The sequence below is a fragment of the Hippocampus zosterae genome, chromosome 2 (genome assembly GCF_025434085.1).
Source record: "Hippocampus zosterae strain Florida chromosome 2, ASM2543408v3, whole genome shotgun sequence".
Classification (NCBI taxonomy): domain Eukaryota; kingdom Metazoa; phylum Chordata; class Actinopteri; order Syngnathiformes; family Syngnathidae; genus Hippocampus; species Hippocampus zosterae.
Window position 1 is genome coordinate 37089023 of NC_067452.1, and position 26892 is coordinate 37115914.

The 26892-nt window shown below is 46.7% G+C and overlaps 1 protein-coding gene across 1 annotated transcript; it reads right to left on the minus strand.

Annotated features, from left to right (window-relative positions):
• Positions 1–25669, minus strand: rimkla (ribosomal modification protein rimK-like family member A). The gene is made up of 5 exons (XM_052059266.1): positions 24949–25669; positions 9580–9810; positions 6619–6705; positions 4096–4299; positions 1–565 (listed from the first exon to the last, which is right to left on the minus strand). Exons 1-5 carry the CDS (start codon positions 25109–25111, stop codon positions 63–65), a joined length of 1188 nt encoding a protein of 395 aa, XP_051915226.1. The 5' UTR covers positions 25112–25669; the 3' UTR covers positions 1–62.
• Between the last annotated feature and the right edge of the window lie 1223 nt (positions 25670–26892).

Consider the following 26892-nt stretch of genomic DNA (forward strand, 5'->3'; position numbering starts at 1 on the left):
TGTGTGTGTGTGTGTGTGTGTGTGTGTGTGTGCGCGTGTGTGCGTTTGCTGGTGCGTGCATCTCACTCAGTCAATAGCTTGATCTCGTTGGCAAGCAGCGTGTTGAAGTTGTAGGCCGGGTCGGGGAGGACCGAGCCGGAGGCTTGGCAGGGGGGCGACTGAGACGGCTCGGCCAGCTCGGGGTCGCTCTCGCTGGAAGTGGAGCCCACGCTCATGTTGCACACAGCCTCCGGCAAGGAACCGCCGACAGTGGGCACGGGGCACACCTCGGGCTCGCTGCTGGTCTCGCTGGTGCTCGACACCACCGACAGCAAGGACATCTTACGGGTGAGGCGGTTGGGGAGCATGGACAGGGCGTAGTCGGCGACAATGCCCGCCACGTCCATGCCGCACGCCTGGTCGAAGGCGATGAAGCCCACGTTGGCGTTGGCCTCGCACACCACGAAGGAGCCGTTGTTGAGCTGCAGGAGGTCGATGCCGCAAACGTCCATGCCGAGGATGTTCGACACCTCGGTGGCCAGCTGCTTGCCCTGCTCGCTCAGTGGGCACATCATCCCCACGCCACCTTGATGACAGCAAACACATATTGCTGAGTTCATTCACGAGGCACCTTTCCAGGTAAAGTCACTCAACTTTTCCATGCATCTGATCACCCGGAGCTGAAAAATCACAACTTTCCGTTTCAAAGGACGTCCACTTCTATGCCTCTCAGTTCGTCTTACCGTCTTGACTGCATCTCTCTTGCAACTTGGTGAAGAGACTCTAAAGCAGGGGTGGGCAATTATTTTTTGCATAGGGCCACATGAGAACCAGAAAATATTATGGAGGGCCGGATCAAAAGGGTGAACTAAATTCAGCGTAATATTCATTGGATTTCTTTATTTAAAAAGCAGTATTTTGCATTTTTTGGAATGTTTTTCAGACTTAAGAGTACATGATTATGTCGCATCGAACGGGATTTGCTTGACTTGGCGCTACGGCGGGCTTCCGTATCGTCTCCCCCTCCCTCCCTATGCTCTGCAACTTCAACTAACTGTGCCACCTGGCGTTGAAATGCCTGTCATTACAAGTCCAAATGAAATGAATGCAGTCGTTGACATCAAACCATAATTGTGTACCAACCTTCGGCGGGCCGGATTAAAAAGACCAACGGGCCGGATTTGGCCCGTGGGCCGTAGTTTGCTGCTCTAAGGGTTTTTGGCAGTCAATAAGTGACTACATCAAGACCCTGAAACAACAACTCTTTTTATTGGAATAACCCTGATTAAGTAGCTAGTGGGGGGTTGGGTTGGTTGAGTGGTTATCGCGATGACCTCACAGTGCAGAGATTGTGGGTTCGATCCCGACTCGGGCCTCCCTGTGTGGAGCTTGCATGTTCTCCCTGTCCTGTGTGGGTTTTCTCCGGGTACTCCGGTTTCCTCCCACATTCCAAAAACATGCATGGCAGCCCGATCGGACACTTTAAATTGTCCCGAGGTGTGAGTGTGAGCGTGAATGGTCGTTCGTTTCTGTGTGCCCTGCGATTGGCTGGCAACCGATTCAGGGTGTCCCCCGCCTACTGCCCGAAGACAGCTGGGAAAGACTCCAGCATCCCCCCCATAACCCTTGTGAGGATAAAGCGGATCGGAAAATCATCGGATTCGGATCGGATGGATCATCATGCTTGAAACAAGAATTGGAAAGAGTTTCAACTGAATGATGATAGTCAATAATTAGATTTGGGACTGATGCAGTCATTGAACACAATAAAACCATTGACCTCAGATCCTTATCCAACAAGCCTTAACAATCAACAGAGTTCTCCAAGTACATTTTTAACCAAATATTTAAGCTGTGGAAAAAATTGACGTAACAATTAATTCCAAAACACATTTATGGGGAGTGACTTTTCCAACCCCTCTAGCAACAACTTTTTTTAGAAAAAAGAATAAAAATCTATAATCACGACAGGTCAAGAATGACGACAGCAAGGGTAATTTTTTTTTCATCTGTTCTGAAAACTAACTTGACTTAACTGCATCACTGCAGAAGTTGTGGTTGTATCCGCATGACACTGCGGGGAGAGGGGGGGGGGGGGCATAAGTTGCAATTGTTCCCATATCCACTGAGAAAATACCAGAATGAAGATGATTCTATGCTATCCGAAACAATGCATTGCTAATTTTTGTTGTCGGCACTTCTAATATGAGAAGACCAAGCATGTCAGATTGGTTTCGTGGGAAGACATTGGCTCTAGCAAATGCACAATGTACAATCGCCAGCGCAGAAATTGTCCAATCTCTCCCGCTTGACTTCTGCCTCTTTCCTCAGTTTGAGGAGCACCGCAATTCAGGATGAATTTGGAATTTGTAGCATGCGGATAACTCATAATCACAGAACGCATTGCGAACCAACCAGCCATGAGACTTAAAACTCCTCCACATGTGGCGGAGCTCCGCTCCAAACCCAATGGATGCAATCTGTTGTTTTGTGTCCAAGAAAGCAAAGCCTCAGGCTCGGATGTTGCCGACACTATTTACAGCAGCTGTCCCGCTCGCAGATTGACAACGTCAACAACATGACATCTGACAACCAGCACAGATGAGATCGGGATCTTGAAACACGAGGAACGTCCTGTCTGGCCGCAAGACTCTCTGGTCACTATGGTCACGTTTAAACGTGCCTTCAAAATAAGATAGCGTCGTAAATAAAAAGTGCATGCGAAATACGACTCACCATCGCCACATATTATGCATATTATGGTGCGTGGGAATCTCCCGTTGAGATAAAGCCGTATTTTAAGTACTGATACTGTCTTATTAAATGTAGCCTTCTTTTTCTTGAAAGTCATCGGCTCCTCTTCTCTCTCCTGGCTGGGCCATTTGCCCTTCCCAAAGAGGCTTTTTAAAAAAAACTTATTTTGCAAGCTCCGAGTCTCAAAATCAAGGCCCGGGGGCCAGATCTGGCCCGCCACATCATTCTACGTGGCCCGCAAAAGCAGATCAAACATGTCAGCTTCCATGATGCTTTCTAAAATGTCAAACAAAATTCGAAATTGTCATATGTCATAAATAAGAGAGATATTGGAAGCATTTTCTTGTTACCAAACCCCTCATGATAGTAATTTAAACAATAGTTGAATCAACAGTGGCAGCCCGGTAGTCCAGTGGTTAGCACGTCGGGCTTCACAGTGCAGAGGTACCGGGTTCGATTCCAGCTCCGGCCTCCCTGTGTGAAGTTTGCATGTTCTCCCCGGGGCTGCGTGGGTTATCTCCGGGTGCTCCGGTTTCCTCCCACATTCCAAAAATATGCATGGCAGGCTGCTTGAACACTCTAAATTGTCCCTAGGTGTGAGTGTGAGTGTGGATGGTTGTTTGTCTCTGTGTGCCCTGCAATTGGCTGGCAACCGATTCAGGGTGTCCCCCGCCTACTGCCCGGAGACGGCTGGGATGGGCTCCAGCACCCCCCGCGACCCTAGTGAGGATCAAGCGGTACGGAAGATGAATGAATGAAATGAATGAATCAACAGTTATTCTTGACTCCTTCATATGGTTTCAGTCATAACAGCTTTCCAAAGGAAACGGTAAATAAATGTGACAAAAATGAGTTGGACACCTCTGTGCTAGCTCCTGGGTATCATTTTAGCAGTAACCTATCACGTAACCGAGAAGCGCGCCTTCACCTGCGTCAAGCGTGACATACTGTGGACGGATGTAACAGGGAATGCGGTCATTTTTCAAAATAAAACATCTTTCAGATTCCGAAAAGAATAAAACGGAAGTTATTAATTTTTTCTGTGCAGCCCGGTACCAAATGACCCACGGACCGGTCCCGGTCCGCAGCCCGGGGATTGGGTACCCCTGCGGTAAGTCATTGTCCTTCCTGAATCCAAGAATCGACTCTGCTCGACTCGCTCTTCCCATAGTAATCGACTTTACCGGGGTATTGGAGGAGTTGGCGGTCCCAAAGGAAAATGATTTTCCTCTCCGCCGTCTCAATTCGTTGCCACCGATATGACGGGGACAGCGGAGGGTACCTTTTCGAACTATTCCTGTGCTCTACCGTTGCACTGCTGCAGGAACAGGAACATTTGGGAAGCGCTATGAAAATGCCTACCAAGGGAGCAGTTGCTCTGCATCCGTCCATCGGTGGAGCAGCGCAGCATGGAACCGATGACCCGGCCACCCACCAGCACCACACGTACATCACGGCCATGTGACTCTTTGACATACTCCTGAAACAAGTAGGGGGTGTCATGACGGATCAGGTGGCACAGGTCTGTCAGGTGGTGCTTGTCCCGTGCCAAGAACACAGCCTTGCCTGGGGAAATAGAAAAAAGCAAAAAGTGCACAAAGTGCGATTACTTTTTCATTCAGCATAACCAGACCTTTGCTATTGACCCGCACGCGATTTGACTTTTGAGGAACTCTAATTGCGGTTTGATATCTTCAGCAAAGTCTTTGAGCTAAATCTGCTGAGAACGTCTTTTCTCAGTTCCTCTTCTCTAAAACATGGCCCGCGTGCTTTTCTAAGGGGGATAAACAAATGCTTCGCACAGAGGCAAGAAAAAGTCTGTTTTAATTAGCACTTCTTCTTGCCAAGGCCTCTGACCCCCAGTACGAAAGCAAGGTCAAATCATGTGATTGTGTACGTGCGTATGCGTATGCGCACATGGTGTCTAAGTGACGGGTCCAAATACGATGACGAGGCATTCTTTGGCAAGCACAAACTCACGGTGAAAACCATGACGCCGCATATTTAGAAAACAAGGAAAGCAAAAAAAAAATAATAATAATAAATCACTGCCATGGTTTGAGGGTGAACTCACGTCCGGCAATTTGAACAGGACACAAACTCGCAAAATGTTGATATCTGCTTCCTCCATTCATTCCGTTTTTGTAACTTTGAAACTAAAAAGTGAAAACAAAACTAATAAACGTTGGCCTTTCGGAGAGGAGAATAAATAATAAAAAATAATAATCATAGGGCGGCCCGGTAGTCCAGTGGTTAGCACGTCGGCTACACAGTGCAGAGGTACCGGGTTCGATTCCAGCTCCGACCTCCCTGTGTGGAGTTTGCATGTTCTCCCCGGGCCTGTGTGGGTTTTCTCCGGGTGCTCCGGTTTCTTCCCACATTCCAAAAACATGCATGGCAGGCTGATTGGACGCTCTAAATTGTCCCTAGGTTTGAGTGTGGGCGTGGATGGTTGTTTGTCTCTGTCTGCTCTGCGTGTGACTGGCAACTGGTTCAGGGTGTACCCCGCCTACTGCCCAAAGACGGTTGGGATGGGCTCCAGCACCCCCCGCGACCCTAGTGAGGATCAAGCGGTTCGGAAAATGGATGGATGGATAATAATCCATAGTGATGTGTGTGTGACAAGATGACATAACGATACAGGGAATGTACCGGTATGTGCTTGGGCACGGCTGATTCCAGGCCAATGGCAGACTCGAGAGCGAGGAGGAAATATTAATATCACCACCGTAAGGGACATTTGACCAAATAGGCCCAGAGAACGCTTTCTTGAGGTAATTCGTCAGACCTGGCAGAAATCTCCCTCCCTCTCCCGTCCCCTGTCATGTGCCATCGCCTCACTTCCCCCCGCAGCATTTTGAAAAAAAAAAAAAAAATAGAAAATGCATGTGTCATTAGTTATGTCACATACATTTGGAGCGTGCTTGTGCCCGCCCGTCACCGAGTGTGCCACGCTCTTTATTTTACTATTTTTTTTTCTTTCGATTGTGCAAGGCGGCTGTAGCTTTGAATAACTGGCAACTGGCAAGAAAGCCATCCTGTTAATTATTTGAAAGCAAATTACGTGACCGCCCAGCATGCCCGGAACATTTTTGACTGCGTTATTCGTCACTCTGTTCATTTTTCTTTTTGCGCCGTGGTACTTCCAGTATCACGAATACCCGAGTGTTTTTCATGGTGTGTGCGTGCGCGCATATGCCAGTGCACATTATTAGTCATATTTGTTCAGATTTATGCAAGGTGGCAGGGATGGGCCGCAATAAGTAGCTGTATGTCGACATAGAGTGCACGCGTTGTGTGTGAGTGTGTGGGGGGGAGCATCAGAGCACTCGGGGAGGGGAGGAGGAGGAGGAGCATCAGAGCACTCACACTTTACTTTTCTCTTAAATCCATCCATCCATTTTCTGAGTTGCTTTATCCTCACAAGGGTCGCGAGGCATGCTGGAGCCTATCCCTGCAGCAGGCGGGGGACACCCTGAACCGGTTGCCAGCCAATCGCAGGGCACACAGAGACGAACAACCATTCGCACTCACACTCACACCTAGGGACAATTTAGAGTGTTCAATCAGCCTGCCACGCATGTTTTTGGAATGTGGGAGGAAACCGGAGTACCCGGGGAAAAGCCACATAGGCACGGGGAGAACATGCAAACTCCACACAGGAAGGCCGGAGCTGGGATCGAACCCCTCTGCACTGTGAGGTTGACGCGCTAACCACTGGACCACCGGTTCGCCATTTATCTTAAATGTGGGAGCTAATGAATTCACATCACAGAACATTCTGCCAATGAAGTCGATAGCAGGCGGAAGTGAGCTGACCGCGGCCTCCATTAAACCGCGAACTTGCAAGCCCATGAAAGCGAGGCGTTGCGCGCCTTGTCTTACCTCTGTGTCCACGCGCGTTCTTCACCACCACCGGGTAGCCCAGCGGCTCTGCCTCGTCAATCATCTTTCGGAAGTTGTCATGTCCACCTGAGGCACATACGCAGACACACACACACACACACACACACACAAGCGCCACCCAGATCACACAGAGGAACGCAACGTGTCAAAGGGAGCTTCATTTGATCTCCAAGTTCAACAATTGCAAGGGGGGGAGGGGAGGAAAGGAACCCGTCACCATGGCAACAGGAGTGACACAAAACAGCCGCGAGATGGACGAGATCGGAAGCGAGCGGTCGTTGGAGCGGGCTAAAATCAAGTCACCGTCATGCTTCCGCTTTCGGCGCATTTGCTCAAGCTAAAACGTGTCATGATAAAATAGATTCGAGACATAAAAAAAAAAATACAAAAGAGAATTGTTAATGTTACTCAACATACTGCAGAGCCAGTGTTTAATTATTTCCTTGTTTTCACATGGCTCATTGCTCAAATCTGGAATCCATTCAAACGAACAGATGTGATCCACTCGGTCACATGGGCTTTTTCCAGACACACTGATTCACATGTTTTCCACCAGAGAGAGAGAGAAAGAGGAAGAGCGGGAGAAAGCAGGGAGAACAAGAGGAGGGGAGGAGCAGAGGGATAGCTTATTTTGTTTTGAAAAGTCACGAGGGGACAGCGGGTCAGGCAACAGGGCTGTTACATAAGCTCTGTATCCACGCTGCAACGGATTGCCTGGACTACACCGAAGAGAGACCGATGGAATGTAGGCCAAACATCAGCCTCTTTCTCTCACTCCCTTACGGCCGGAATCCGTGGTGTGCTCTTGTAAAATGTCAGGTTTTCATTTCATTTCGGGGGGGGGGGGGGGGGGGTGAACAATGAATTGTGGGCTTGTTATGTTTTTTTGTTTTTGTTTTTTTTTTAGGATAAATGATTGCAAAGTAATAAAAAAGGACATTTATACAGCAGGCGGCCCGGTAGTCCAGTGGTTAGCACGTCGGCTTCACAGTGCAGAGGTACCGGGTTCGATTCCAGCTCCGGCCTCCCTGTGTGGAGTTTGCATGTTCTCCCCGGGCCTGCGTGGGTTTTCTCCGGGTGCTCCGGTTTCCTCCCACATTCCAAAAAACATGCGTGGCAGGCTGATTGAACACTCTAAATTGTCCTGAGGTGTGAGTGTGAGCATGGATGGTTGTTCGTCCCTGCGATTGGCTGGCAACCGATTCAGGGTGTCCCCCGCCTACTGCCCGAAGACAGCTGGGATAGGCTCCAGCACCCCCCGCGACCCTAGTGAGGATCAAGCGGCTCGGAAGATGAATGAATGAATGAATGATTCTGTCCATGTATGAGCGGGCAAGGTAAAATCTTTAATTGTTTGAAAAACTTGACGGAATTTGTTGAAGACACGTGGGATCACATCGCAGGACGATAATGCCTCTCACAGTTCTGTTTGCATCTGCGACAATGAACAAAAATACAACTCTGCGATGTCCTTGATCGACGAGTAGTGATTCTCAAGGCGCGGTACGAGGATGACTGGTGGCGTTGGGGTCTATTGACGCAGCGGTATGCAAAAGAATCAATGCCCAGGTACAGATCAGTTGCATTCAACTTTTAAATACGTGTATGAGAGCATTGAAATTTTAATCATCGATTAGTTTAAAAAACAAAAAACTTTTTTGTGCAATTTTCTATGTGCGACACAGTCTCATTAAATTTTGACTTGACTTCCATTTTTCCCCTCTGAAATCTTACATCTGTATTTTCTTGTTTTCGTTTCTTGTCATGTTATGAATGTGGTTACGTGTGATTTGATGTTTTTCACATTTCAAATTTTCACTTTATTCTTTGAAAAAAATTGTAATATTGCAATTCTAGTCATGTATATATAAGCTTTCTGCTTTTTGATAAATAATCAGGCCTACTTGTATTTTAATGCTGGTCATGATAGAGGTACCTGGAGTGGCCATTATGTGTGTGTGTGTATATATATATATATATATATATATTATATATATATTCATTCATTCGTTCATCTTCCGAGCCGCTTGATCCTCACTAGTGTCGCGGGGGGTGCTGGAGCCTATCCCAGCTGTCTCCGGGCAGTAGGCGGGGGACACCCTGAATCGGTTGCCAGCCAATCGCAGGGCACACAGAGACGAACAACCATTCGCACTCACACTCACACCTAGGGACAATTTAGAGTGTTCAATCAGCCTGCTATGCATATTTTTGGAATGTGTGAGGAAACCGGAGCACCCGGAGAAAACCCACGCAGGCCCGGGGAGAACATGCAAACTCCACACAGGGAGGCCGGAGCTGGAATCGAACCCGGTACCTCTGCACTGTGAAGCCGACGTGCTAACCACTGGACTACCGGGCCGCCCCTATATATATATTATATTATTATATATTATATATATATACTGTATATACACACACACACACATACACACACACACACATACATACATACATACATACATACATACATACATATATATATATATATATATATATATATATATATATATATATATATATATATATACACATATATGTATATATACAGTATATACTGTATATATAGTTTTTTCTGCAAAGGAAGAGCAGAAGTCTCTGTGGATGCCGCTCAACTTTTCATCCAGATTTTTCTTATTTCCTTCAAACTAGCTGGAAACGCATGAATGGCGCCTCTGCTGGTTACGGGCACGTTGTCCACGCCTTCCGTCGCTAATACAAATACACAGGAGGGTACAGATTTGAGCGGCAATGGAAATTCCCTCACATTAACAGACAAGCGCCTCGGCTGAGAAATTATAATAGCCGTTCTGTCCTGAAATGAAAATACATTTATAATTTGAGTATCATCTTGCGACTGATTCTGAAAACATATGCCACACATTTAAAACATGTTCCCGTACAATATTACAACAAATAAAACGTCGATGCATGGCTCACCATAGGAGAAGGTGTCAGGCAAAGGTATGCCGTGGCCGGCTAGCTCTTGAAAGGTCCAGAACTTGTTGACGCAGTTGAGTATGGCCTGAGGACGGTTGATCAGCCGACAGCCCATCTTCTCCAGGTGACGCAGAACCGTGATGTCGCTGTCCGACTGCACCCACGGCGTGGGCACTCGCACCACCACCACCTGGGGATAAGATGTCACCGTTTCTTGGTCCACTTGCAGGCCTGCGGGGTCAGAGATGAGGTAGAGTCATTCATTCATTCATTCATTCATTCATTCATTCATTCATTCCTTCATTCATCTTCCGAGCCGCTTGATCCTCACTAGGGTCGCGGGGGGTGCTGGAGCCTATCCCAGCTGTCTTCGGGCAGTAGGCGGGGGACACCCTGAATTGGTTGCCAGCCAATCGCAGAGCACACATAGACGAACAACCATTCGCACTCACACTCACACTTAGGGACAATTTAGAGTGTTCAATCAGCCTGCCATGCATATTTTTGGAATGTGGGAGGAAACCGGAGCACCCAGAGAAATCCCATGCAGGCCCGGGGAGAACATGCAAACTCCACACAGGGAGGCCGGAGCTGGAATCGAACCCAGTACCTCTGCACTGTGAAACCGACGTGCTAACCACTGGACTACCGGGCCGCCGTAGAGTCATTTGTTGAAGAAAAAGGTCCACGTGCATTTTTTTACAAGCGAAACTCAACACTTAAGTTCTTCCAGTGTGGTTCGGGCCGATTACAGAGAACATTTTTTTTTTCCTGACCAGCATGGAAGCGCAGACATCAGTCAGCATCTGTTTTGGCTTCTCCCAGTTTGCCACGTTTAAGAAAGAGAAACGAGTTGCGTAAGCGGCTGGTGAAATGTTGCGGAAGCCATCATCTCCGGGTGGAAAATGTGACCTTTTTCTGGCAGATGCAATCCGGAGTCATCATCCCCTGCAACTCTCGCTGCCAGTTGGCAGAGTTAAGGGCAAGGAAGCCGCACTCGGTTACAAGGCTGGCAGTGTTAAGCTGTATGGAGCCAGTCGTGGCTGATGGTAGGATTAGCTGCAGGCTGTCCTTCACCATCTTCTATCCTGTTGCGCTGGCAGATCCTTTCGGAGCGCCGGGCAGAAAGGTTTTGACTGAAATCCTGACGGCATATCCGTATGTTTTCATTTGTTTGTTCGGGTGAGTGAAAGTATGCGCAGACTCAATTTGATTGTCTGGCCTAACAAGAGAGCTTGTTTACCGTGACAGCGACACACTGGATGCAGACTCTATTGTGTCACACGTTGCACGTCGGACTATGAAAAAAAAAAAATGTAGGCTTGCATTAGGGGCGACTGTTTGGGTCAGTGTCAACAAACAACTTTTTCGACGTCCATCGTGAATGAATTTAGACGAACAGAGCGCAACGGCATTCAGACAGATGTGAGGGAATATGATGTGACTCATCAGATGGGGGAAACCATGTGCACACACCACTTTTTTTATTTTGTCATGAGCCAAAAAAAAATCGTTGCTGTATGGCTTGGATTAAATTCCACAAGGTTCCGGAACTTTTTTGAAGGAAGGAAGGAGCGCATTCTTTAAAAGATATTCCCTCATGTGCTATAAAACGACAACCACGTCTATCCTGTCTAAATTCAATAGTGAGACTATTGAATGCTCCAATGTCTGAACCAGTAATCAGACTTAGTTCACAAAAAAGGCGTATGGTTGTTATGACTATTGTAATTAATCATAAAGCAGATCACTCCAATGTGACTTTAGACGACGTATATGTTTATTATGGAGGGCGGGCCGGTGTCGAGTGGTTAGCGTGTTGATCTCACAGTGCAGGGGTCATGGGTTCAATCCCGGTTCCGGCCTTCCTGTGGAGGAGTGCGGGGGGCGGGGGGGTTGCATGTTCTCCCTGTGTCTGAGTGGGTTTTCTCCGGGTAGTCCGGTTTCCTCCCACATTCCAAAAACATGCGTGGCAGGCTAATGGAACACTCGAAATTGTTCAGGGTGTCCCCCGCCTACTGCCCGAAGACTGCTGGGATAGGCTTCAGCACGCCCTGCGACCTTTGTGAGGATGTGGCAGATCGGATGGATGGATGGGTATTGATTATGGTCACTTCCCTCCACCTCTGTAAAATGCAACATGTCTGTCACGTGCCATCAGAGGTTCAATAATTTTATTGTGTATTCATTTTATTATGCAGAGTGTAAAAATGATTTATTATGCAGAGTGTAAAAAAAAAAAAAAAAAAAAAAAAAAAAAAAAAAAAAAAAAAACACCCCTCCGTGAGTCGTCACCTTACCGCGGTGGAGGGGTTTGTGTGTCCCAATGATCCTAGAAGCTAAGTTGTCTGGGGCTTAATGCCCCTGGCAGGGTCACCCATGGCAAACAGGTTCTAGGTGAGGGGCCAGACAAAGCACGGCTCAAAGACCCCTTATGATGAGCAAAATATATGGACCAAGGTTTCCCTTGCCCGGACGCGGGTCACCGGGGCCCCCCTCTGGAGCCAGGCCTGGAGGTGGGGCTCGTTGGCAAGCGCCTGGTGGCCGGGCCTACACCCATGGGGCCCGGCCGGGCACAGCCCGAAGAGGCAACGTGGGTCCCCCTTCCCATGGGCTCACCACCCATGAGAGGGGCCAAAGGGGTCGGGTGCAATGTGAGCTGGGCGGCAGCCAAAGGCAGGGACCCTGGCGGTCCGATCCTCGGCTGCAGAAGCTAGCTCTTGGGACATGGAATGTCACCTCTCTGGCAGGGAAGGAGCCCGAGCTGGTGTGTGAGGCAGAGAATTTCCGACTGGATATAGTCGGACTTGCCTCCACACACAGCCTGGGTTCTGGTACCAGTTCTCTCGAGAGGGGTTGGACTCTCTTCCACTCTGGAGTTGCTCACGGTGAGAGGCGCAGAGCAGGTGTGGGCATACTCATTGCCCCCCGGCTCAGTGCCTGTACATTGGGGTTCACACCGGTAGACGAGAGGGTTGCCTCCCTCCGCCTGCGGGTGGGGGGTCGGGTCCTGACTGTTGTTTGTGCATATGCACCAAACAGCAGCTCAGCATACCCACCCTTTTTGGAGTCCTTGGAGGGTGTGCTGGAGAGTACTCCTGCTGGGGACTCCCTTGTTCTGCTGGGGGACTTCAATGCTCACGTGGGCAATGACAGTGAGACCTGGAGGGGCGTGATTGGGAGGAACGGCCCCCCCGATCTGAACCCGAGTGGTGTTTTGTTATTGGACTTCTGTGCTCGTCACGGATTGTCCATAACGAACACCTTGTTCAAACATAAGGGTGTCCATATGTGCACTTGGCACCAGGATACTCTAGGCCGCAGTTCGATGATCGACTTTGTAGTTGTATCATCGGATTTGCGGCCGCATGTTCTGGACACTCGGGTGAAGAGAGGGGCGGAGCTGTCAACTGATCACCACCTGGTGGTGAGTAGGCTCCGATGGTGGGGGAAGATGCCGGTCCGTCCTGGCAGACCCAAACGTATAGTGAGGGTTTGTTGGGAGCGTCTGGCGGAATCCCCTGTCAGAAGGAGTTTCAACTCCCACCTCCGACAGAGCTTTTCCCATGTTCCGGGGGAGGCGGGGGACATTGAGCCCGAGTGGACCGTGTTCCGTGCCTCTATTGTTGAGGCGGCCAATCTGAGTTGTGGCCGTAAGGTGGTTGGTGCCTGTCGTGGCGGCAACCCCCGTACTCGCTGGTGGACACCAGCAGTAAGGGATGCCGTCAAGCTGAAGAAGGAGTCCTATCAAGCCTTTATGGCCTGTGGTACCCCAGAGGCAGCTGACAGGTATCGATTGGCCAAGCGGGCCGCGGCTTCGGTGGTCGCCGAGGCAAAAACCCGAGCGTGGGAAGAGTTCGGTGAGGCCATGGAAGCCGACTTCCGGACGGCTTCGAGGAAATTCTGGTCCACCATCCGACGTCTCAGGAGGGGGAAGCAGTGCACCACTAACACTGTGTACAGTGGGGATGGGGCGCTGCTGACTTCGACTCGGGACGTTGTGAACCGGTGGGCAGAGTACTTCGAAGACCTCCTCAACTCCACCAACACGCCTTCCTTGGAGGAAGCAGAGCCCGGGGACTCTGAGGTGGGCTCTCCTATCTCTGTGGTTGAAGTCACCGATGTTGTTAAAAAGCTCCTCGGTGGCAAGGCCCCAGGGGTGGATGAGATCCGCCCGGAGTTCCTCAAGGCTCTGGATGTTGTGGGGCTGTCCTGGTTGACACGCCTCTGCAACATCGCGTGGACAACAGGGAGAGTGCCTCTGGATTGGCAGACCGGGGTGGTAGTCCCTCTTTTTAAAAAGGGGGACCGGAGGGTGTGTTCCAACTACAGAGGGATCACACTCCTCAGCCTCCCTGGTAAGGTCTATTCAGGGGTGCTGGAGAGGAGGGTCCGTCAGGAAGTCGAGCCTCAGATTGAGGAGGAGCAGTGTGGTTTTCGTCCCGGCCGTGGAACAGTGGACCAGCTCTACACCCTTAGCAGGGTCCTTGAGGGTATGTGGGAATTCGCCCAACCAGTCTACATGTGTTTTGTGGACTTGGAGAAGGCGTTTGACCGTGTCCCTCGAGGAGTTCTGTGGGGGGTGCTTCGTGGGTATGGGGTACCGAACCCCCTGATACGGGCTGTTCGGTCACTATACCACCGATGTCAGAGTTTGGTTCGCATTGCCGGCAGTAAGTCGGAATCGTTTCCAGTGGAGGTAGGACTCCGCCAAGGCTGCCCTTTGTCGCCGATTCTGTTCATAACCTTTATGGACAGAATTTCTAGGCGCAGCCGAAGCGTTGAGGGGGTCCGTTTTGGGGGCCTCAGTATTTCATCCCTGCTTTTTGCAGATGATGTGGTGCTGTTGGCTCCTTCAAACGGGGCTCTCCAACTCTCACTGGAGCGTTTCGCAGCCGAGTGTGAAGCGGTTGGGATGAAAATCAGCACCTCCAAATCTGAAACCATGGTCCTCAGTCGGAAAAGGGTGGAGTGCCCACTCCGGGTCGGGGAGGAGATCTTACCCCAAGTGGAGGAGTTCAAGTATCTTGGGGTCTTGTTCACGAGTGGGGGTAGGAGGGAGCGGGAGATCGACAGGCGGATCGGTGCAGCGTCTGCTGTGATGCGGACGTTGTATCGGTCTGTCGTGGTGAAGAAGGAGCTGAGCCAAAAGGCGAAGCTCTCAATTTACCGGTCGATCTACGTCCCAACCCTCACCTATGGTCACGAGCTATGGGTCGTGACCGAAAGAACGAGATCCCGGATACAAGCGGCTGAAATGAGTTTTCTCCGCAGGGTGTCCGGGCTCTCCCTTAGAGATAAGGTGAGAAGCTCAGTCATCCGGGAGGGGCTCAGAGTCGAGCCGCTTCTCCTCCACATCGAGAGGAGCCAGATGAGGTGGCTTGGGCATCTGATTCGGATGCCTCCTGAGCGCCTCCCCGGTGAGGTGTTCCGGTCATGTCCCACCGGGAGAAGACCCAGAGGAAGACCCAGGACACGCTGGAGAGACTATGTCACCCAGCTGGCCTGGGAACGACTCGGGATCCCCCGGGGAGAGCTGGAAGAAGTAGCTAGGGAGAGGGAAGTCTGGGCTTCCCTGCTAAAGCTGTTGCCCCCGCGACCCGGCCCCGGATAAGCGGTAGATGATGGATGGATGGATGGAGAGTGTAAAAATGTTTGAGGAAAGGTTTTTCGTACGGTTCAATAATGTTTTCAAGATTTTGCCATTATAATGTACAAAAAGCATATCAGCACCCCCCCCCCCAAAAAAAAAAACAATGTCAATCGCAGGGCACACAGAGACGAACAACCATCCACGCTCACACTCACACCTAGGGACAATTTAGAGCGTCCAATCAGCCTGCCACGCATGTTTTTGGAATGTGGGAGGAAACCGGAGCACCCAGAGAAAACCCACGCAGGCCGGGGAGAACATGCAAACTCCACACAGGGGAGGCCGGAGCTGCAATCGAACCCGGTACCTCTGCACTGTGAAGCCAACGTGCTAACCACTGGACTACCGGGCCGCCCCTTCCCAATATTGCATGTCAAAAATGATTCTGAATACACAGAAGTAAACTTGAATTGGTATTTTGCACTTCAAAGAGTAGTTTTTTTTACTGACTTCACTACGGTTATTTCTCAGAGACCTTTAATTTATTTCTTATCTTTTTCATACAAGTGCAGTACATTCTGATGTTTACGGTTGAATTTATGTCAACCAAATGCGGGATAAATGGGTCATATTTTGTCCCACCTACAGTTGCTGATTATTGTTCTTTGTTTGAATAAAGTCACACGATCAAGTCGCTTCGAATATTTCATACTAAAAAACAAATTAATAAAACCAGGTATCATTTCTGCTGATATCAAATCGCATTGATATCGGTATCGGACAATACCCTAGCCTTCGATGTCGGTATCGTATCGGAAGTGAAAAAGTTGTATCGGGACACCGCTCCAAAAAAGGAAGTGAGGTCCTTCGGATAGAACTTATCGTGGACTTTTGAGGACATAAAATTCAGCTAGATAAGCAATGTATGTACATGGGTATTTTTTAAGATGAGATACAATTATTTTCGTGTGCTATCAACTTTGCTTGTATAAATCTGTAATTTACCCCTGGGGGGGGGGGGGGATTCATAAAGATATATTCAAAATATTATTGAGGGCGATTGTGTGTCAGAGAGTACTGAGAAGATACCGGTAATAAGAAGGCAGCAGCCAGGAAAGGTCAAGGATGCCTTCTGGTCCTAACACATGCAAAGGGACAAGCGTTGCATGTGAAAATGTGTGTAAGCCATAAAAACAGCCCGCACCCTCCTTCCCCCCTCCTTCACAAAATCTCTGTACACAAGCAAAAGGATTCATGGTGGACTCTATTCAATCCACTCACACACTGCTCCGATTGTACTGGCACACAGAGCAATGCGAGCGGTGCTACAGTGGGAAGTGTAGAGAGGTGGTATCATCGTGTCGGACAGACACTGGTCTGTGTTAACTGTGCTTTTCTTTATTTACAAAGGAACTGTGTCGAGACCAATGAGGCTGAGCATTGATGAAGTATTTTTTTGTTTGTTTTGTTTTAATTCATGCAAGGGATTATTTGAATGGGAAACATCACACGGATGCACCCATGTAATGGGCAACTTGTTCTTGAGTGCCCGCGTCAAAAGACTGGTTGTGCATTGAGTGATGGGGATGTTTTATCGTTATTTTTTTTCTATTGTTATGTTGATGTGGTCCATACGACTGTGAACTGAGATTGTGCTCCGTTTTGTAACACGAGCACCGTGCGCATTACAATGCAAGACACCAAATTCCCCAAATACCCCAACAAAAGCCATCCCCAATATCTTTCCCTTTCATTTTAGAAGGATTAAGGGATAGATTGGAATAACTTTAGCAATTTTCATTTTTGATGGAAAGATACCAGCTTTGAATGACAGGTTGCATATGTGCGTGAAAGGTCGCACTACATATTCTATAATCTATATTATTGTCATATCAATATTAAAGCAATCAGTTGACTTTTTACTTTGACATCACACAGATGAAAGTGATGTCAAAGTGCCCTGCGGCTCACATTGTGAACATCACAAATCATCTTTTTTTTTAGGCTTGTTCATTGTGACATTTGCAATTCAAGTGAGAGGGCACTTTGACGCCCGTTTCAGTGTCACACAAAATGTCAGCCTCCTTACAATGGCTGATAACGGGTGGATTAATCGCCTTTCTTCTTATTCCATAAATGCAACACTAATCAGAAGACTGTGTTTCGATTAAACATATTGCATAGAACATTGTGACTTGAGATCCCCTTTGATAACTGTACAATAAGGTAACATTGAACATTCTGAGTGGTCATTAAGTGTAAAAAGAAGTGAACCAAAAATTATTTTCCTTTAACTATTTACCCTTGATTAACTGATGATAAATGAGTGTGTCATTAAAGTCACTGATATTTTCTTTTAACATTCATCACTTGAATGTTTCTTTTTTATTATAAATAGGTATTTCGCTAATGTGAAGTGTAAAACCATTAATATGTGACAACACGCATATCAGCGACCCAGCAGGTAGGATTTTGTGGAAAAGATATACTGCTCATTATGTGAGGGGCATTTTAACCCTGGAGAACCCACGGGGTCAAATTTGGCCCCTATAAATTTTGCTACTCAAATGCTAACCTGGACACCCTGGAGGGTGTCCGGGCTCTCCCTTAGAGATAAGGTGAGAAGCTCGGTCATCCGGGAGGGGCTCCGAGTCGAGCCGCTTCTCCTCCACATCGAGAGGAGCCAGATGAGGTGGCTTGGGCATCTGATTCGGATGCCTCCTGAACGCCTCCCTGGTGAGGTGTTCCGGGCATGTCCCACCGGGAGGAGACCCCGAAGAAGACCCAGGACACGCTGGAGAGACTATGTCACCCAGCTGGCCTGGGAACGTCTCGGCATCCCCCGGGGAGAGCTGGAAGAAGTAGCTAGGGAGAGGGAAGTCTGGGCTTCCCTGCTAAAGCCGTTGCCCCCGCGACCCGGCCCCAGATAAGCGGTAGAAGATAGATCGATGGATGTATGGATGGATGGATGGATGGATGGATGAATGCTAACCTTAAATCCCAAAGGGTCAAATTTGGCCCGAATCCTAAATTAGGATTAAAGCATTAAATATATGAAAAACATATATATATACAGCAGTCATTTAATGTAAAATTCATCATTTTCCAAAGAACAAAAGGGTTCTTGGGTTCTCCAGGGTTAAAACATTCCAAGCATTGAAATTGATACAACTGTGTTGGAGTTCCTCTGCTCATCAAGAAATATATGGTGACAAAAACAACCTCCAATATGATTCGGGTCTATTGTGCGAGAAGATAGAATGACATTCACATTTTTGTCGTTGGGGACTCAGTAGATCTTCATTAAAGCTTATATAACATGAAAGCTGTGCAATGGTTGCTGTTAATATTGGTTCCAGTCAGTCATTTGACGACATAAGGGTGATGCATTTGTCATCAATTCCTTGCTGTGCCTCTCCTCGAATGGCCCTGTCAACAAATCACGAGATGTGAAATGTCTCTCGCCCTGTTGAATACTGGGTTTGTCTGCGCGTGGCTTCGGGAAAATCATTAGTCACCAAAAACAAAGGGTATGTACCGGTACACATGCATTTTCATGAGTCCTCCTAGCCTCAAACTGAAACGATTAACACCAAGAGTGAAACTTGAAACTGAGGCCGGTGATAGATAAACCTTGAAGTCGCAACATGTCACTGTGTTATCAGGGAAGGCATTGTGACCAAGCCTAAAACGAATGTCAAGTTTTAGTAGATTACGACGGTGAAATTGTGGCAACTCATACAAGGAAAGACATGTGTTGCTTGATTCATTGATATTACACGTCACTGAAAATGTAATCATGCAAAGGAATTTAAACGTGGAAAATGTGCGGATGTTGCGGACATACTGTAGAGTATTAGCCACGCTGAATTTCACAAACAATAAACTCCAACATAGCCATGAACATCTAGATGCCAATTCCTGCACCCTACTCAAATTCCTGGAATGTTGCATCATCCGCATCAGCTGTGCTGCCTGCTCCGTTAATCAGCCCACGGAGCATTTACATCAAGTTAGATGAGATAAGATATCCTTTATTTGTCCCACACTGCGGAAATTTAAAAACACTGTGTATATAGTATAACACTATTGGAATAATATTAATAAATAATATTTTTTCCCGATCAAAAAATACTGAGTTTTTGAGTGAAAAAAGGGGTATCACGGTGAGATTATCCCTTTAATTACCGTATTTTCCACACTAAATGGTGCTTCGGCGTGTAAGGCGCACCTTCAATGAATGGCATATTTTAGAACTGTTTTCATATGTAAGGCGCATAAAATAGAAGCTACAATAGTGACTGCTGTTGCCTTGTGCATCCACTAGATGGAGCTACGCTCAAGGGAATATAATACAATACAATACAACTCTATTGATATTGCGCTTTCACAACCGCTGCAGCTGTAACAAAGAGCTTTACACAACATTTAAAATACTACGTCCAAGAAATCAGAATAGTGATCCATATATAAAGTGCATTGGATTATAAACCGCAGTGTCGACTTTTGAGAAAATTGAATAATTTTAGGTGTGCCTTTTATTGCTGAAAATACGGTAATATGTATTAAATCATTTTTTTTGTTATTCATGTATGCATTACATAATTGGTTCATTGATCTATTGTAAATAATTTTTAAGAACGCTAAGTAAACAATTTGACATAATACATTCAACACTTTTTAAAATTTAAAGCGTATAATTTAATTTAATTATAATTCAAAGAATTCAAAATGCAAATTTATGTTTTACTATTAAAATGAACAGTATTACTTACGCTAAATGCACGGTTACCCTATACGTCACCTACAAATGACCTGGCCCATCTATCAGATTTAAGAATCAAATGGGGCCTTCCAGCACCACATTTTCCCCACCCTTGATGAATGACCGTGTTACAGGTATGAGGTGCAAAATCTGCGCGTACTGCAATGCCAACCTGAAGACGTCAGGGATAAACTAAGATTCCTCCAAGAACGCCTAATCCACCCATATGCTGTTAATCTGTGGCGTCGGGCCTCAAGAGACTTTTGCCGTGTGCCCCTGGAAGGATTACAGGTAACAGGTCGGCTACGCTTGTGTCCACACAGGTCTAGACGGTGCTCCACTTGGCTGGCAATAGCGTGTACCAAGCTAAACTGTTCCACAATAAGATATGCCAAAGAGGTTATGTTGTTTGTGCCCTACTTAGTCTACGAAGTCTTTTCATATGTTAGGCGGCAGATATTCTTTCAAGGGGATCCCCTCGAATTATTGGAAAGACTCCCGTCATTGATGATGCCAAATATATGTAATATTGAATGCGTTTCAGACGTACACCACCCTAAAAAAAGACACAATTAATCAGGTAATGGCTAATTTATGCATACGATTTTGACCTGCTTGCATCAATTTGATTCACTTCAATAAAACGGGAAACTTACAGTCACTCATTGATTGGTTTGTTTTATTCATATGCTTTTATATCAAACCAACCCAAAACATGCGATTGCCAGTGATTATATAGTGAAACCTCAAAAGGTGGACCAGCAACCGTTTCAGGATGTCTGTCAACCACTGATTTGATCAACCTTCACAAAAAAAATTCCAGAGAAAAAAAAGTGAAATACTATACATACATACATACATACATACATACATACATACATACATACATACATACATACATACATACATACATACATACATACATACATACATACATACATACATACATACATACATACATACATACATACAAACATTCATAGATAATAAATAAATAAATAAAAATCCTCGTCGAGGCCAGGAAGCTTGAGGGTTCTGCGCAGTATCCTTGCTGTTCCCAGCAGTGCACATTTCTGGACTGAGATGTCCGATGTTGTTCCCGGGATCTGTTGCAACCACTCATCTAGTTTGGGGGTCACTGCCCCGAGTGCTCCGACCACCACAAGCACGACTGTCACCTTTACCTTCCAGGCTCTCTCCCGTTCCTCTCTGAGCTCTTGGTATTTCTCGAGTTTCTCATGTTCCTTCTCCCTGATGTTTCCATCACTTGGGACCGCTACATCCACTACAATGGCTTTCCTCTGCCCTTTATCTATGATCACGATATCTGGTTGGTTCGCCATTACCATCTTGTCAGTCTGGATCTGGAAGTCCCACAGGATCTTCGCTCTGTCATTCTCCACCACCTTCGGAGGTGTTTCCCATTTTGACCTTGGGGTTTCCAGTCCATACTCCGCACAGATGTTTCGGTAGACTATGCCAGCCACCTGGTTATGGCGTTCCATGTAGGCTTTCCCTGCCAGCATCTTACACCCTGCAGTTATGTGTTGGATTGTCTCAGGTGCCTCTTTGCACAACCTACACCTTGGGTCTTGTCTGGTGTGGTATATCTGGGCCTCGATGGCTCTGGTGCTCAAGGCCTGCTCCTGAGCAGCCAGGATGAGTGCCTCTGTGCTATCCTTCAGGCCAGCCCTCTCTAGCCACTGATAGGACTTCTTGAGATCGGCCACTTCAGTTATGGTCCGGTGGTACATCCCGTGTAGGGGCTTGTCCTCCCATGATGGTCCCTCTTTCAGCATCTTCTAGCATTTTTGTATGTTTCTAGCCAGACAGCGGCTACCCAGGAGTACACATTTTTGAGAGCCTATTTGGACACCCCATGTTGTGTTCAAAATCTTCTCCCAAGTGCCAATCCAATGGCAGCAGACAACATTAATGTGTTAATTGAGACACATTCACATCCTCTCATCCGATGACTCAAGTCCATCTTGCACTGTGCTGATGAATTCCATGCATTGCATGTCTGTTGGGTGGGATCCTACTGTCACCATCACATGAAATCACATGATTGAAAAGCGGGGTCATAATATAGCGGACACCTGCATATTGGGGGTTTGGCATTCGCAATTTTTTTTTCGGGGAACCTATCCTCAGCTATTCAAGAAAAAACATTTGCCTTTTTTTTCGAATTTCTGTAACCTGGCAAATTACGTTTGAGAATGTTTATTTTCAAATCAAAATATGTCTTCACTATGGATGATGTGTATTGTATTGGATAGTTTCTTGCATTGGGTATGAAAAAAACAAAAACATCAAACGTAATGTGAGCATTAAATAGACAACAAGACAACAAACTAGGTGCCCGCTCAGCCAAATTTCTGCAGCGAAAGGCTGCGTCTCCACACATGTTTACTTGTTCATCAAATCAGATGGATTTGCCTCCTTGCTCCGAAGCATATTCAGGGACGTGACATTTACATTATAAGTCATGATCACCAGGGCTCAGTTGTAATCTGGATCAAAATGATCTGGACTTTGAAATTTCTTGCTTTTGCTCTTCAGGATCCACGCTAAATTTATCAGACTTGTTCAAGGCAACTTGGATCATGGTGCTGTGAAGTAAACTTTATATCACTGAAGGCTTACGTTTGCGTTCAAAAAAAAAATGGTAGAATCATGGGGTCATTAAAAGTATATTTATTTGATGCAGCAAAAAGCACAAATAGCTTATTTTCATTAACCTTCTGCCTCTCTGCAGAATGTCGCCGTTGTGTCATTCATTGTTTTACGGTTGCCCGAAAACAGGAGGGGGTTTCGTTCAAGAGTGTGTGTGACAGCTTTTTTTTCCTACTTCACCATGATTCCTACCTTAGATTTTATTTGTGCCTGTGCATGAAAAACTGTTTTGTTGACATTTTTCATTTGAATGAAAGGGGGCAACAATCTGGGAAATGCCAGTATTTTGCAGTAACGTATTATAGTTGGAACTGAGAGTTGGCGCTTGGAATTGAGGCGGATCTAAATGGGAGAGGAGAACTGAACCAAATTCTGTATTTGTCAATGGATGCTACAGCTTCTTGTTTACTTTCAAACTTGGCTGCGTAGCAAACGTGGGTAACATCATGCACGTTGTGATCATGACGTATCTATTCCACAGCGCCGAGTTGTAGCTGCAGCTGTTGCGAAAGTGCTATATAAATAAAGATATCTAGTAAATGTAAAAAACTAAACAAAAACAAAACAACAACCTATGAGCTACTTTACGTTTTGAACGATGAAATTAGTACAAAATGTTTTTGATATGAACTATGAACTGAACAAGACCATTAAAAAAAAAACTGCAAACTGAACTTCAAACTAGGTTGCGTTAGAAAATTAACCTTCACAATTTCTCACAGTAAAAGAAATACCGTAAAGCAGTGCTTTTTAAACCCCCTGCGTTTATCAGGTGTGCCGCGGGAAAATATCCAATTTGCATGCTAGCGCGGTCTATCGCTCAGAAAGTAATCGTGTAGTACCCTCCCATACCGCTAGGGAGCAGCAACAGCTAGCCAATTGCTTTGTGTTTCGACCACTGAAGACAAGCGAATTTGTGCCGCATGAATGCAGAACGACAGTGAGATTATAATATACTTTTTTCTTTGTGTTCATTTGATTCCAATCCAAGCTGTTATAACGTCATTCTAAAATGGTTGTAGTAACAATATAACACCTTAGTTGTTAAAATAAACGTTTTTTTTTCTTCACATTTTCAGCTAGTGGTGTGCCGCGAGATTTTTTTCAGTGAAAGAAGTGTGCCTTGGCCCAAAAAAGTTTGAAAAACACAGCCGGAAAGGACTGTGAATTTCAATAATCATGCTAAGCAGAGCAACATCCCACTTGATTCTGATGTAATTAACAAAGGCCTTTGTTCCGAGTCGTGGTCAGAAGAAATCTTATTAACGACACGCAGCATCCCCTCGGTGACGAGGCGCTGGGAAAAAGTAGGTTAGGCGGTCACACATTTGCTTTCATTACGCCTCGGAGGCGTACAGGGCTAGGCCGTGAAGACCCCCCCCCCCCCCCCCCCTTCAACAGACCACTGTTGGTGGATGTGAGGTGCTGGCCAAGGGTTGCGGCCACGGCCACCCCTTGTCACTCTCTGACCCCCCCCCCCCCCCCCCCCCGGCCAGCACCCATTTCTAGCGGAAGATTGTGATACCTCTGGCTTTTCTGAGTATTAGATAACCTTGATACTCTGCCACAATTCATTTTGATTGAGCGTATATTTCAAGAGTAAGTGATCCGAATGCTGTTGAAAAAAATATATATTTTGATTCTTACAGTCAATATAAATTAAAACCCATTTAAAAAAAATGTCTGATGAAATAAAATGTACCAACGTAACGTACAAGCAGGAACAAACCATAGTAAAAAGCGATTTTTAAAATTGTGAAGCATTATTAAGAGCGTTTAGTGTCACTGTGCTTTTTTAGATATGATGAGCAGTGGTCAGTACGTCAATCTCTAAATCAGCATGCGGTTACTATTTCAGGCTGGCCCAGTCTGTCTGATTTGTCGGTGAGACAACCAGCGTCAAAAATGTACTTACTGGTACAAAGTCACAGGCAGGTGTCGCACAAGCAGCTACAAAAGTTGTCGTCGACGGGTCATCATGCGCCAAAACAATTAAAAAATTAAATTATTATAAAACGTAGTTGGCAATGGGAGGCGAACGTCACATGCGGAAATTGACTCTCCATTAAATTAAGCTCTGCAAAACATTGCGTTTCAACTTGTTCCTGCTTAATTAAAACCGCGATGGCCATAGTTCTGGTTATGTGTGAACTTTACTTCATGAAAACGTGACTGTGGATTGTGTGAAAAGAAATGGATGCACACATGCACGTACACACAGCCACCCCTGGCCACCCTTCAATGAGTTATTGTGCCCCCCTGACCACCTCATTGAAAAAAATTCTGGCTACGCCCCTGGTGAGTGCAACAATACATGATGTGTAACTGCACTTACCCAATTGTCCCTCGCTGATGGTGAGGACGATCTGATCCATGAGAAGAGAACGGAATTCCACATCCTCCTCGGCGCAGCGCTCCTTCAATGCCCGGAGGATCTGAATTTGGGGATACTCCTGACTGATACGTCGGTCGGTCACGAACCAAAGGCGGGAGCACATTACGGAAGGCTCGTGGTCCCCCCCTCCCTCCCCAACTAAAAGTGAGTCCAAAAGAGTTGTAGCTGCTGTTAGGGGAGGAAGGGAGGAAGGGAGGGGGTGGGAAGGGACACCGGGGGTTGGGCGGCTGTGAAAAATAGCACCGGGATGCTCACACAATGGAGCTCTGGCGCGGCTCGCCACGACCGACCAGCTAGGATGAAGACTCTTTATCACCTTTGTTTCCTTTCATTTGCGGCCATTCAGCAACGTCTAGACCGCAAATAAGGCCCGCCCAAACTTGTCTTTTTAACCGATCTATGGCCTTGTGGCACGGAACAAGCTCGCCACACGGTGTCTCCGGAACGTCAGCCGAGCGATGAACTTGCCCCGAAAACGAATCGCACATTCGTCGGCTGGCCTCCGCGGTGCTCCGTGGGCGGCTATCCACGCAGAACTGGTGCTGAAAAGTGCACGCCGCCTTATTGTAGTGTAGACAAGTCGGACGCGATATGTATACAACTCAGCTCCTCCTCGTGCACAGCCAGGGCTGGTCCCAAAATAAAAATGATGTGGATGCTGTCAACCAATCACAAGCCGCAACCAGCGTCCTTGTTTAACGGTACGCGAAGAATAGTAGGCGTGGCGATGCCATAACAGCCAATGGGATGCGTTTTCGTCACAAGAAGGCCGAGCCTAGTTGAGGGCGCGCAGCGTTAAGGCGTCACTCAGTGCGCGAAGGCTCCAGTGCGCGCTCCTCCTCCAGAACCGGTTCAGACCAGACATTGCGGTGAAAGAAACGACTATACTTCCGCTGCTGCAGGCCAAAAATCAAAATCCCGTCATCGTAATGCGCACTGCCGTTGTATTACATGTTCAATCCTCGAACTTCCTTTCATATTATATTACGTAAGCGTCTGCATGTAAACATCCGTGGAAGGCAACCCATTGACGTTCAAGTTGGAATTGCTATCCTCGATTGTGAACGCCCAAAACACAGTTGCTACGGAAATTTGAAAAGGTCAAAGCGTCCAAAACGGGATCGACTGCTCAACTGGCAACCGTGGAGGAGGCGGGGGAGATGCCAAGGCGTGCACATTCCTTCCTTCCACAAAATAAATTGTAAAATGCTGCAGGTGCAGCATCACTTCAGCTTTGTTGTCGTCTCAATAAAACATGTTTTGAATGGATCAATGAATTTTCTTTTTTTTAAATAAAAAAATATATAAAACCGATATCAAAACAGGGTAGGTAGCATACAAATTTCTTTAACGCCCCAATCACTCTGTAACTTCACCTAGACAGTATATATATATATATATATATATATATTTTTTTTTAATTTGAAAATGGAAAAAAAAGATGACTTACTTTATTTTTAGGACGATGACATATTATATTATACTAAATTTCATTGTGATTTTACATAAACTGAGACCACACATACCTTATGATCTCGTCCAGCATAAACAAAAATAAGAATTGTTATATATTTTTCACTGTTTTCATGTTCATGTCAACTTTATTGGCAAATGTGCTACATGTGCAACATACAGCACAGATGAAATTCCTTTCCTCATGAGAGAGAGGAGCCGATGCGGGTTCCCGCACCGCCATCAAAAGAACAGCTAACATTCATTCAGTCATTCATCTTCCGAATCGGTTGCCAGCCAATCGCAGGGCACACAGAAACGAACAACCATTCACACTCACACTCACACCTAGGGACAATTTAGAGTGTTCAATCAGCCTGCCATGCATATTTTTGGAATGTGGGAGGAAACCAGAGCACCCGGAGAAAACCC

Excerpts from the sequence above, each read along its gene's own strand:
- rimkla (XM_052059266.1), bottom strand. The coding sequence starts at position 25,111 with ATGTGCTCCCGCCTTTGGTTCGTGACCGACCGACGTATCAGTCAGGAG. Across the intron at positions 9,811-24,948 it reads CATCAGCGAGGGACAATTGG|GCCTGCAAGTGGACCAAGAA; the intron begins GTAAGTGCAGTT and ends CTGACCCCGCAG. Across the intron at positions 6,706-9,579 it reads GCCTGACACCTTCTCCTATG|GTGGACATGACAACTTCCGA; the intron begins GTGAGCCATGCA and ends TATGTGCCTCAG.